The following is a 12722-nucleotide window of genomic DNA, read 5'->3' as shown; positions in this document are numbered from 1 at the left end:
ATGGTGTGCAGTCCTTCAGGAAGGAACTGCTACAGTGTGGGTCTCACACAGGGTCACAAGTCCTGCCAGCAAACCTGCTCCAGCGTGGGCTCTTCTCTCTCTTGCTGCAGAGTGTTTTTGTTTTTTTTTTTTCTTAATTATGTTCTCCCAGAGGCGTTACTGATGGGCTCGGCCTTGGCCAGTGGCAGGTCCATTCATGGAGCCGGCTGGCATTGGCTGTGTCAGGTCGGACATGGGAGAAGCTTCTGGCAGCTTCTCTCACAGAAGCCACCCTCATGTGTCCCTCCCCACCCACGCTACCAAAACCTTGCCACACAAACCCAATACAACATTATCAGTTCTTTCTCAAAGTGAAAATATCTGCCATCAGACTAATTATCAAAAAATTGAAAGTACACATTTTGTTGCTTCTAAAGGAAATTCAAAGGATTCACTCTATACTCATAAAAATTATCTCAGGACAGTACAGTATACTCCATTCACTGACATTTTTTAAAAAATAATATTAATTTTATTTAAAGATAGAAAAAATGTAATTACACACTCAAATATGCATTAAATATATGTCCAACTATCTTTACAGAAAATCTAAGTCCAAGCAGTCGTATGTGTTTCAGTTAGACTAAGTATAACACTATTTACTGCACAGTAGAGCCATGATAGAATTTAGTCCATAAAAATTAAAATATGCTAGTGCAATTGCAGACTAGAATCCAGTTAGACACTTTGCAATCATATTTTCTAGCGGTTTTAGTTAAAGACAAGATCGTCTCTTAGACCTGCTGAGGGGACTTACAAAGGGGTTGAGGAGTTAGGAAAAAATGGCTAAGTAATCTCTTGTAACAGAAGTAGAACTGGTTGCATAAATTTGATTTTATTTTAGCTTTTGAGGTTTTGAAGTTCTATTTTTGCTTCAGTGTATAATAGTACTGACTTCTCTATTCTTCAGAAAAACACGAGATTTTCAGTTTGAGAAAACAATATAGAACAAGCCTGCAGGCATCAGTTAGGAGATGGAGGAGTTAGTTTCAAGTCTTTCTCTTGAATAAGAGCAGTATCTTTTTTACCAGAGCTCCATGAATCATGTAGCAGAGACCTGCAGCTACATCTACCCAGTGTCTCTTAGATTTCTGTCACAACTATCTCTTGAATTATTTTGATAAAACAATGTTACAACACAATTACATCTACACAAAAATGTTTTGGCTAAGTCATATTACAGAAGCCATGAAACGCCTAAATGCAGAGATACAGCCATGAAAATTAGTAAAATGGCTACTTGAACCCACATGCCTTTCCCACATTCTTAGTCTTGATCGTGGAGCAAAAGGTAGCAAACATAAGTATAGTTAGGCCTGATTCCCATGAACATTCAGGATCACTGTGTGCGATAAAAAGCTCGTAAGAAATATTTTAAAATTTTTCCACTTTAAATCCCTCCAAAAGTCCAGAGTGACATAAAATGTAGACAGCAATCAAAGCTTAAATCCTCTATTCTCCTGCTAGACAGGAATATTCCAGTAAAAGTTTTTAGTGGTAGACACTTCATGTCTGGAGACAGCAGTCTGCAAATTTTATCCTCAAGTGGTTTCTTACTGATATTCACAATACATTTTATTCCTCTTCATTCAGGTAAATATAATTTCATCTCTTATAAGAATACAAAATAAATAATTCGTTCTTCTCCTTGGTATAGTATGGATTTCTAATCCTTCTGCCTTCTCAATTTCTCAATTTTTCAATGTCAGATTTATCAGGCTCCATGTAGCATTAGTTCCCAAATAGTTTTCCTTAGCAGGGAAACCTTGGCAGATAGCATGGGGGATAGTTGGCCTCAAGGTTTACGTCCTACGCGTTACATACACGGTAACCAGTCTATACCTTTTGGCCCAAGGACCATGAGGTGCTCTCTAGTGTTGCTGCACATTCTTTCATTTTGTTATTTTGAAATTCTTATTTCAACTTCTCTAGGTTATTTGACTCTTTTTCCTTGTATTTTAGATATTCTTATTTTATGATCTTCTAAGTCTATTGCATACATATCTTTGAAATACTGTTTGCCTACGGATGTCAAGGGATGCTTTTGATACTCACTGCTGAAATTATATTCTCTGTCAATGCCCTTGGCAGGTTGGAAAGATGCCATCAGCACCACAATAATCAATTTCAATAATGAGAAGATGCAGATCACATGGGCAGCAAGAGAAGTATTTCCTAATGAGAATGTGTCATTTTCTTATACGTGAGTATTGACAATGGCTATTCTTCTCTTCTTAAAGGATTCACTTTGGAAGGCTGAAATATCTAAGTCCATTTGAATCTTCTGTGAACTGTACCTGAAAATGCTTTTAGCATTTGTTAATCACTCAGCATGGAACCTGTTTATATTAACAACCTTCTACAGAAGTGTACAAATCAATAAGCCTGCTGAATAGTCATTGACAACAGACATTATGTAAAAGATTTACTCCTCTTCTGTCATTGTGCTAAATGCTAATTGCACTATTGAAAGTGGTTTTTTTCCATAGAAGATGTGTATATTTTCCTTATTAACTGACACCATTAATGAGTAACAGAAATTTAATGTTTTGGTTAAAGACAGTCATAATGCTTGTTCTTCCCCTTTCTTTCTGGGTGGTATATACAAAAGAACATCTAGCAGTAGAGTTTTGGAAATAGGTTCATGAAAACATCTGTTTGAGCAAATCATTCTCTTATCAGAAAACAACAACAACATGAAAAAAACTTGATAATTTCAGACTGCACCAAAACGCAGGGCTGGAAAGTCAGTGAGGTCTGGGTAATGAATTCCCTCGCACCACTACAAAATTTATCATAGAATCATAGAGTGGTTTGGGTTGGAAGGGACCTTAAAGATCATCTAGTTCCAACCCCCCTGCCATGACCAGGGACACCTTCCACTAGACCAGGTTGCTCAAAGCCTCATCCAACCTGGCCTTGAACACTTCCAGGGAGGGGGCATCCACAACTTCTCTGGGTAACCTGTTCCAGTGTCTGACCACCCTCACAGTGAAGAATTTCTTCCTAATATCTAATCTAAACCTGCCCTCTTCAGGTTTAAAGCCCTTACCCCTTGTTCTGTCACTACCTCTCCTTGTAAAAAATCCCTCCCCAGCTTCCTTGTAGGCCCCTTCAGGTACTAGAAGGCTGCTATAAGATGTCCCTGGAGCCTTCTCTTTTCCAGGCTGAACAGCCCCAACTCTCTCAGCCTGTCCTCATAGGGAGAGGTGCTCTAGCCCTCGGATCATCCTCATGGCCCTCTTCTGGACTTGTTCTAACTGGTCCATGTCTTTCTTTGCCACTTCAAAAAATTCTATTCACAGACTTCCCTTGGTAGGAGCATTTGGAAAAAAAAAAAAAAAAAAAAAAAAAAAAAAAAAAAAAAAAAAAAAGAAAAAAAAAAAAGAAAAAAGAAAAAAAAAAAAAAAAAAAAAAAACACAAAAAAAAAGAAAGAAAAAAGAAAAAAGAAAGAACACTAACAAAAAGGAATTAACTTGTGTTAACTTGCAAGAGTGTTCCATTCACCAATGTTATTTCATTTATAGATTTGATGAAGGCAAGCTCAAAGTTTGGAAGGCATGTCCCACCTATTTACTGGATCAAGATTATAATTCTGGATGTCTTTTTAAGACAGAAGGTCCTACCCTTGCCATCTCTATCAGGAACAGCAATGGAAGTGAAGAGCTTTTTTCCAAAAGATTTAAATCTGATTTTTATAGTAAGTATGTAAAAGCACAACTACTTTAGTAGTCTTAGTGTCTTCACTGATTCCCTAGTTGTCCTTATTTTGAGAAGAAATCAGTTATATTGGTGTATAAAATATTAGTATGTGTGCCAAAACTAAACTGTATTTATTTCATGCTGATTTTCATCCCTTTCTCTCATCAGTAGTTACACAGGCCTGTGTGCAGCTGCAGGTAAGTGAGATTATATAGGACAGTCAGACTTGTCCCAAAGCAGTTTCAAAATCAGAATGAAAATATTAAAATGTATAGGTGTACTTAGTCTAGTGCAGGCCTGCTCAGTATTCATATCAGGAAAATGAATAAAAGTTGATAGTTTCTTGTCTTAGCACTGGCTGTGTGATCTTTCCCATATTTCCAACCTTCTATTCTTTTCGCCATTTTCTATGGGATGTGAGGCAGCAAACTACTTCTTATCAAAGTAACTGTCATAAAACCATCGTCAGATGTCAATAGAAATTAATTGAGTGGCTCTGGTAAAGTGTAACAGCATAAAAGAGGCATCCTCCTACTAGCAGAGAGATGATGTTCCTGTTTTTGTTAAATTCCTCCTGCCCTCAAATACATATTCCATATTTAGTGTGAGACTAATTTATCAAAATCTTATGGAATTGCACATAGTTACAGCATCTAAACTGGAGGGATTTTTTCTGATAAAAATCATGCAGAAAATATACAACACAGAATTATCTGAAAAAATATATATATTTGAAATAGTTTATTAGCATTTATTAGTAATGTTGTACTAAAAGGGATTAAACAAAAACCTGTCAAGTCATCTAACTTTCAGAATACTTCTATATCTCAGAATTTTAACCATTCCTGGTAAATTACAGAAAGCTGCAGCCTGATCCTTGAATTCTGGCTGTTAAACTCCCACTGACAATAAAATGAATTTCAAAAGAATTAGATAACAAATCACAGATATCAAGGATTAGACATAAGTCTCTAAATCAGGCAGGCAGAATTTTCATAGTACAAAAGGCAACTGGAAGTATTGAGAAAGCAGGTAACACTCTTCTCACCCCTTTATTTCCCACTACTGAAGACTAACTAGCTACATAGATGAAACCATTGCACACTCTTTGGACCATCTGAAAATAGTGAACGGTGGATTCAGTTGTGCAAAAGTAGGCAACCAGTACTTTTTCAGATGGCCCATCATATCCCACATAGCCTCCAACAGCTGCACAAGTGTGTCTTGTTGGTTTCATGGTACTGAATTTGTCAGTTTCTTCACAATGAAGAAGATTCTTTCTCTTGACTGAAGGGAGTATGATGAAACTAGAATCCTTCTTTGAGTACTTGCAATACATTCCTGACATGAGATAGTATCTACCTTTGAATGTGGTACCTGGAATGGTGAGCAGTGTCATATTGTCAAGCTCCATTTTTATGTTTAATAGGAAAGGTGGCGACAAAATTGCAGCCTCAAAGAACAAAGTCCACCTTCTTCACTTACTACTCAGAGATACATTGAGATAATGAAGGAATAACAAAAAAAAAAAAAAAATTAACTGCAAGGTACTTTTTAAGAGACTACAGCATAATTTGTTTCTCTCCTTAGTAAAGCCCAATCCACCAGAAAATGTGACCTTCTTCTGGAAAGCGGACACCGTTATTGTAAGCTGTAATAAACCAAAGAGAGCTGTGAAGTGCTTGAGACTTGAGCTTCAATACAAAAGCAAATTTGACAAAGACTGGCAAGTGAGTTGGACCTTACATTTTTAATCAGCATAGGAAGGAGCTGGGATTAGAATCTCCATAGAATGGAAAATAAAGTTGTTTTCAAATTGTTCTCCCATCCTGTATTTTGTAATATAGCTGTTAGCAGAAAACAGTTAGATTCTTAGGATCCTGTATCCTTGCCATGCCAGAAATAATTTACTTTTTGAGTTATATTTAATTGTCACCCAAAGAGTTGAGGACAATCTAATGAAAAGGTCATACATTCAGAAGAGAGGAGTTTTGGAAGACAAAAGCAGAAAGAATAGAGTTAAAAGAAGAGAGAAAAAGGGAGAAAAAAATGAAATAGAATGAAAGAAAAGAGATGACATGGGATTATTATTTATTCTGAAGTTAGCTGTTAAGTATTTCTAAATATTACTTCACTGACTTAAAAATTCCAGTCTCAAGTATAACTTTTCAATATTTTGTGGATGGAAGTGTCTTTGCAGTTTGTGAATATGCAACTGTAACTTAGTGCACTATGTAATGATTGTTATGACCTTCAACTCAATATCAGACAATGAGGAATGGCTATGGATAATGAAGAGTCAGTCAAGAAACAGAACTTCTCTTGAAAGTCAGAGAAGTTAAAATACAGTTCTGATGTTTCGGGTCGGCCTATCCCTTGTCCTAGTTGTGACCATGACTGAGTGTAAGCATTCAGAAGCACTGTCTTGAAAACCATAACTAATGATGATGCGCATTCCTTCTCAGTCCAGAACTTCTAAGTGTTGCAGTGTTGGAGAGCAAGGCTTTGATCCAAGGAAATGCTATTCTTTCCGTGTCAGACTGAAGAGGCTGGTACCCTACTGCAACGTAGTTAATTACAGCAGTGACTGGGAAGCAGAAACATTTTGGATGAATGGCACATTGTTAGGTAACAGCTGTGTTACATTCATATATTGTCTAAGTACAAATGGGGAAGGGGTGACTACAAAAGAGACTGGGAACAGGCAGCAAATTAATGTTGCATTGTTGTGCCCCATCTTTTGTTAACAAAGAAAGTTCATGTGGATGTCTAATTGCCCATGTTTAACTCCTGTTCACTTTGTTCTTGATGGCCCATAAGAGTATCAATTTATGCCATAATCAGTAAAGTTAAGTGTCCTTATTATTTGTGTTACAATAGTGTGTAGGGTCCACCAATGACAGTGATTATAGACATGGGATGTGTCCACATATGACATGTAGACATCAAACCTGAACCCTAAGGAAATCTTTGGTGCCCCATTTTTGAAGGCAGTTTGTTTTAAAAGTACATTCAGTTGAAGTAGAGGACCAGAGGTCATAGCATTCTGATGCTCATATGTGCTGGAATGATCAAAAAAGGGAAGATGGTGGAAAAGAGATTAAATGGAAGCAAAGTCAGTATCAGCACTGCTTTCCCACCAGACAGACATGTTTAACTGACTGCAATTGACCTTCTTTGATAGAAATAGTCTTTCTACTGGTTATCAAAACCAAAACCTATATTTGCTATAGTAAAGAAAATACTGTACATCAGCCCAGCACATTCGTGTCATATCAGCCATAGCACAAAATGCTACCCACTAGGCTTTATCAGAACTGTAAGACACTCATATCCCGTGTACCTAGATCTGTGTTATCTGAAATGCAATGGGCTATTAACTCACATGAAGAAAGTCTGTATACACAAAGCTGGAATGAAAACCTGCAGCACAGGTATGTGTAGTCTGTGCACCAGTAGTAGCCATAACGCTGATCTCCAGAGAAGCCTCTTTTACCATGCAAGTGGTGAGACTGCAAGCAGGTCCTGAGGGGTGGCTGGCAAATGCCCTTAAGAAAACACAGAGGACAATGTCTCCCTGTGCACCTCTGTGAGGTGAGCACATAACAGCCCTACCTGGACAGTTGACCAGAGGCTGCCATCATGTAACCCCAAGGATGGAAAGCAGAGAGGAGACAGACTAAAAATTCAGTTGCTCTTAGTGCCTCTGGATCAGAAGTGACATTGGGACAGTCCCTTCACTGGGGCAAGCACTTCACTGAGTGACTTTAATGAGTTATGATTGACCCCAAATCTAGCATCAGAGGAAGCCATGAACAAAACTGTGCTCAAGAAATTTCATAGACTCTGAATACCTTACTTGGGGATCACAACTTTTCTTGTGGCTTTCTGGAAAGCTGACAAAACAGGCAGGTGGAACAGGCTGGACAGTTGTTCCTCTGTAAATAAACAGTTAAGTTTTTATAGTATTTATGTGGAGAGCAGAAGATCAGTAGGAGGAGGTAGAGTTTTGAGGAAGCATTACAAAATCTGAAGGAAAAACACTGAGAATTTTTTAAAAAATGAACAAATGCCTTAATTTTTATATATATACTTGTGTGTTAGATTATATCCTTCTACTAGTTACTTTCTGGGTATCAGCACTGGTGGTTTGCTGGCTTTTCATTTGCTGGGATGGGGGAGATGTTTTTCTCGTTTGTTTGTTTGTTTGTCTTGGGAAATAGGACATTTAAGCCACACATAAAATTGCCCTTGCAGCTTTAACATTTGTAAGTACATGTATGTAATACAAATCTTAGCACAAAGTCCCTCTATCACTATTAATACAATGTGATGAAGATGAGAAGAAATACCCAATTCATTTATAATGCCTCTAGTCTTTGCCTGTAAGCCTGCTTCTTTGTCCTGTAGCAGGTCAATTTAGATAAATAAAAACACAATTGTCTTTTGTTGCAAGGTTTGGAGAAGGATAACTTTTCTTTTCAGTTTCAATTGAACAGTTGTCTTACTTGTTCTTAAAAATTTTATGTTTTGTTTTGGTTTTTTTACAGAAAAATCACTGTTCTATTGTGGTTAAGAATACTTACTGTTAAAGCAAAAAATAGTTTTTTCACATACTTTTTTTTTTTATTATTATTCCTAGATTCATGTGATGATGATATAAAATCTCAGACAAACACAGTAATTTTTTTAAGTTGTTTGTTGGCAGTACTTCTAATGATACTTATCCTCTTGATTCTTCTGTGTAAATGCCAGAGGTAAATATTAATTTATTGATTACTACTAAATAACTATGTCGTGAAAATAGAGCTATCATTCAGAACCAAGTCTCTTAACAACTCAAAATTCTTACCTGATAAATGAAGTTATCATGAAGATGTAGAAGTCAGTAGCTTAATTACTATTTGAGGGATAATGCATCCTGGCCTTCCAAACACCAAGATCTTTAATTTTCAAAACCAGAACAATTCTAATTAAAAAAAGAAAAAAGTTTCAGGATAAAATTCTGTCTCTTCTACTTAATTTCTTCTCTGTTTTTGAAACCTAGTTAAATCTCGAGAAGCCAAGTATTTCAGTTATTTCTTCTGAAGTGACATTCTTTTATGCAGCTTTCATCAGACACAACGTTTGTAGCAGGCTGAAGTAAACTTTAGTGCATTCAACTTTAATAAGACTATATCAATATTTGGATTTGCAGTTGAATGACTGATCATGCTTAGAATCTACAATTAAAAAAAAAAATCAAAGCTTCATCAACAAAAAAAATCTGCAAAGGTGTAAAGGTCCCAGATTTTGGGGGTTTTGGCAGAAAAAAAAAAGCCAAAAATGCAGTATTTAAGAAAATAAGCTAAAAGTATATGGGACTATGATAACCTTTTTAGATCATAAATTGATTCTTTTCTCCTATACATGATTCAAGTTTACATTTGTCTTCATTAAGTCATCCAGTGCAGCTGGTTTTTGCACTTCCCTGTCTAGGGGACTGTAAAGCTCTGACTACTGCATGGAACAGAATGACACATGCCAACTAACTGTAAGTTTGCACAGAGTCCAGATTTTACTAGTATGGGGTTGGTTGAAAATCTATCAGAAAAATCATTTAGTCTGATAGTGTTATCAGACTCTTATAATGGTTTTTTGACTTGAAAACACATTGAAAAGAAAAAAAGCCTAGAATACTGCCATGTAAAATTTATTTGTAGCTACAGAACTGTGCTGAAGTAGATTTTTGGTATGAATGGCTACATTATAAAAACCCATTGATTTTTCTTTCCTCTTTGCAGGCTTCAAAAGTCAGTCATGCCTGCTGTACCAGATCCAAAATACATATTTGCTGATCTCTTCAATGATCATAATGGAAACTTCCAGGTAAACATTCCTGTCCTAGCAAGGCTGTGAACTCTACAGCATTGAGAATAACTTGAAAGTAGCTACTGATACTTGGTCTGCACAGACACAAGTGCTCTCTGACCTGAGAGAAAAGCTCTTCTCCTCATGCAACATCACCAAACGGATCCACAGAGCAAATACCAGAGCTCATACAGTGTAGTGCTACATTGTCACTATGAAAAGACAGTTGCTATAGAAAGAGACAGAAAATTGCAGAAGAATTTAAGGGTGTTCAGAGGCACAATATCCAGCAAGATACCATTGCAGTGCTTGCATTCACTTCTGCACACAATAGCTCAGAGAGCTTGCTTCAACCTGATCTTGTGTTTGTGAAGTGCTGTGAAACTTTGTACTGATCCAGTGATGGCACTCATGCCTGTGGAAGCATCAGTCAGAGTAGGAAGCATCCTCTCTTAGCCAAAGAAGTGTACGGTCTCTAAACCTGTAGACATGAAACGGTTGACAAATTGATAGATTACAATTTTTGCTTTTATTTTCTTACTGTTTCCTGAGTCCATGGCATCACATATGTAACATATTTTTCTGTATTAATTGGACTGTCTTTATGTTAATTACTACTAAGTTTCCTCTGAGTGTAGACAGGTCAGATATTTACATTTTCAAACCCAATAACTATATCAAAGAGGAGTAAAAATATTTCAGTGACAAACTGAAAACTTTCTATATATAAGATAGCTTTAAACTGAAACTGAAGAATATACAAATTGAAATTAATATTGAAGCTTTAGTAGGGAAATACTATGTTGTGTAAATCTCCATGTAAACTCAGTCTCAATTTAGATTAAGTCAGGGCTTGGGTCAAAGAATGGATGAGTCTATCAAGGAGGGAACACCAGGTGTTTTATATATCCAAGGTTTTCTAAAGGCCCTGACTAAATACAAAGATGTATTTAATGTGGTTTCAATAGTAAGTAGGAGTTTGTATGCATTTGTGGAATCCTGTCTGCTTTTCAATCATCCTACCTTTCTTCCATCTTATGTATGTCCTGCTTGTCTATATTGCTTCATTTTCATCTTCTCCATTGTGACTTATCCTGGACACATGCCATTACTAAAGGAAAATCAGTGTCTGTGCAGCCAGGTTTATTTTGTCCCTGCCAACATCAACATTTTCATTTTGCTAGGAATGGATAGACAAAACCGATCATGCAACGGTACAAACCAAGATAGAATATGAAGAGCCAGAGCTCATCATTGAGGCAGAAAGCCAGCAAGAAGATGAGAGGAAGAGTGATAAACAGGGACCTCAAGAAAAAATCTTCAGTTTTTCAAGAGCAGCTGAAAATAATGACCCCAAAGCAGCTCAGATTGCCTGTCCGATGCTAACATCCAACACTATGGCTTCTTTTGCTGGTTTCCAGATATTAATGAATGATGACATGTATGTAATGTTATAAAATCTGCATGATGCAGAAAGTGTTAGGAAATTACATAGGGGAGTGGCTGAATAGAAAAGTTCGTCATGAGTAGACTCACATCAAGAAAGACACTAGGCTGTGTTATCTGTTTTCAGATCTGTTATTTCTTAGCATTTATGACTACTTGGGCAGGCTCAGTGTTTGAAATAAATGCCCGATAATTTCTAGAGTTAGGATTTGTTGCTCTGATTGGAGTTTATCTCTAAGACTAAACTGAGCTTAATTTTCCTGTTATGGACAGGAGAGAACAAGAGTTTCTCCATAATGTTTGCAGAGCTGAGACTCAGTCCTTATACTTATGGAGTATGTAGAGTAGTGCAAACTACACTCTTATTCTTCCCAAATTAAGAGAGAAAGTAAAGAGATTTTTTCTGCTAGTGGTCTTTGTCTCACAAGGATCAGATCATATTCTGCTCATTTTCACAGGGATAGGATGCTGTTTTGCAAGCCCTCCTTAGACTAGAAGTCCTTGCTTTTGTAAGCCGCTTCTCCCATTGTGAAACTTTGTACTGCATGGCACGCATCAAAGATGTATGACTTGTACAACTAAGAAACTTCTGCTAGAAAGCTGAGATTCATTTTGAACAATATTTATATTTGAGTCACATTTATTTAAACCTGGTTTTTAGTGCAATCAGCAGCTGTAGACCCAAATTAGAACTTTTTATTCATGTTGCATATACCAGCCTCTTGTTCTCAAATTATGTTCTAAAGATTTCTAAACATATCATCTTTTCAAATATGTTTAAATTAAAATTTTACATGCAATATACTATGCAATTAGACCTCAGGGGGGGAAAAAAAATCTTGACTATTCTGAGTTTTCTTGTATCACTTAGGTTACAAGCTATTTGTAAGAAAATTTTGTAAAAGAGTTTAAATGCTAAAAGCATCTATGATATGGTTAAGGTCTTGCAGATATATCATGATTATATGTTGAGTTAGCTACAGTTATTTACCTGGATATCAGTCAGTCATTAAATGACTTTACCAGTCAACTGAGCTTTGCAAATTGCATCCTTTCATTGACTAATTTATAGAGTAACTTGGAAATTTCACATATCATAAAATTACAGTGATTAGTAAAATATTTTTAAATCAGTGCTTAAAAAAAATTCAGCTCCAGATCTCCTTGGGAATAGTTAACAGTAATATGGATTATTAGGTCTCAAAATCTGTTTCTAGGTGACCCAGTTTACTATACAAAGAAAAATCCAGAAATTTTCTGGACAATAGCTGAGAAGCACAACTGGAAGGATAGTTCAGGCTCATTCCTCTAATTTTTCTTGACATTGCCTCATATTTGATTGTTCACTAACGAGATTAACATGCTAACAAAGGATTTCCCATACTCCTGAAAACACTTCTTCCTTTTCCTAACTAAAACAGATGTGTGCAAGTTTTAAGGGCCTTTTGTACACCCCACATTTCTGGAATCTTTTTATAGAAGTAACCATGAAAACTTGCAATAGCACTGTGAGATTGCAATGGATTTTAAACTAATGCAAGCTGCATATAATTTGATGAGCAGAATCTAGCTCAGCTCTGCTTTTCTCATCTGATATGAATTGACATTATTGCATGAGAAACAAAAAAGTTACAGCGATTTACAATAGATAAGAACCTGTTCCAGTAATGTTTCAAACAATAAA

The 12722-nt window shown here is 36.4% G+C and overlaps 1 protein-coding gene across 1 annotated transcript; it reads left to right on the top strand.

Moving 5' to 3' along the window:
- The first annotated feature begins 1817 nt into the window (after positions 1–1817).
- Positions 1818–11049, top strand: LOC104518637 (cytokine receptor like factor 2). Its single transcript, XM_010175172.1, has 8 exons — positions 1818–1866; positions 2131–2242; positions 3568–3740; positions 5333–5472; positions 6208–6370; positions 8385–8499; positions 9526–9610; positions 10777–11049. Exons 1-8 carry the CDS (start codon positions 1818–1820, stop codon positions 11047–11049), a joined length of 1110 nt encoding a protein of 369 aa, XP_010173474.1.
- Positions 11050–12722: the final 1673 nt, after the last annotated feature.

Source organism: Antrostomus carolinensis, unplaced genomic scaffold (assembly GCF_000700745.2).
Source record: "Antrostomus carolinensis isolate BGI_N321 unplaced genomic scaffold, ASM70074v2 scaffold29770, whole genome shotgun sequence".
Classification (NCBI taxonomy): domain Eukaryota; kingdom Metazoa; phylum Chordata; class Aves; order Caprimulgiformes; family Caprimulgidae; genus Antrostomus; species Antrostomus carolinensis.
The sequence above is the reverse complement of the archived record's forward strand: the minus strand, read 5'-3'. Positions and strand labels throughout refer to the sequence as shown.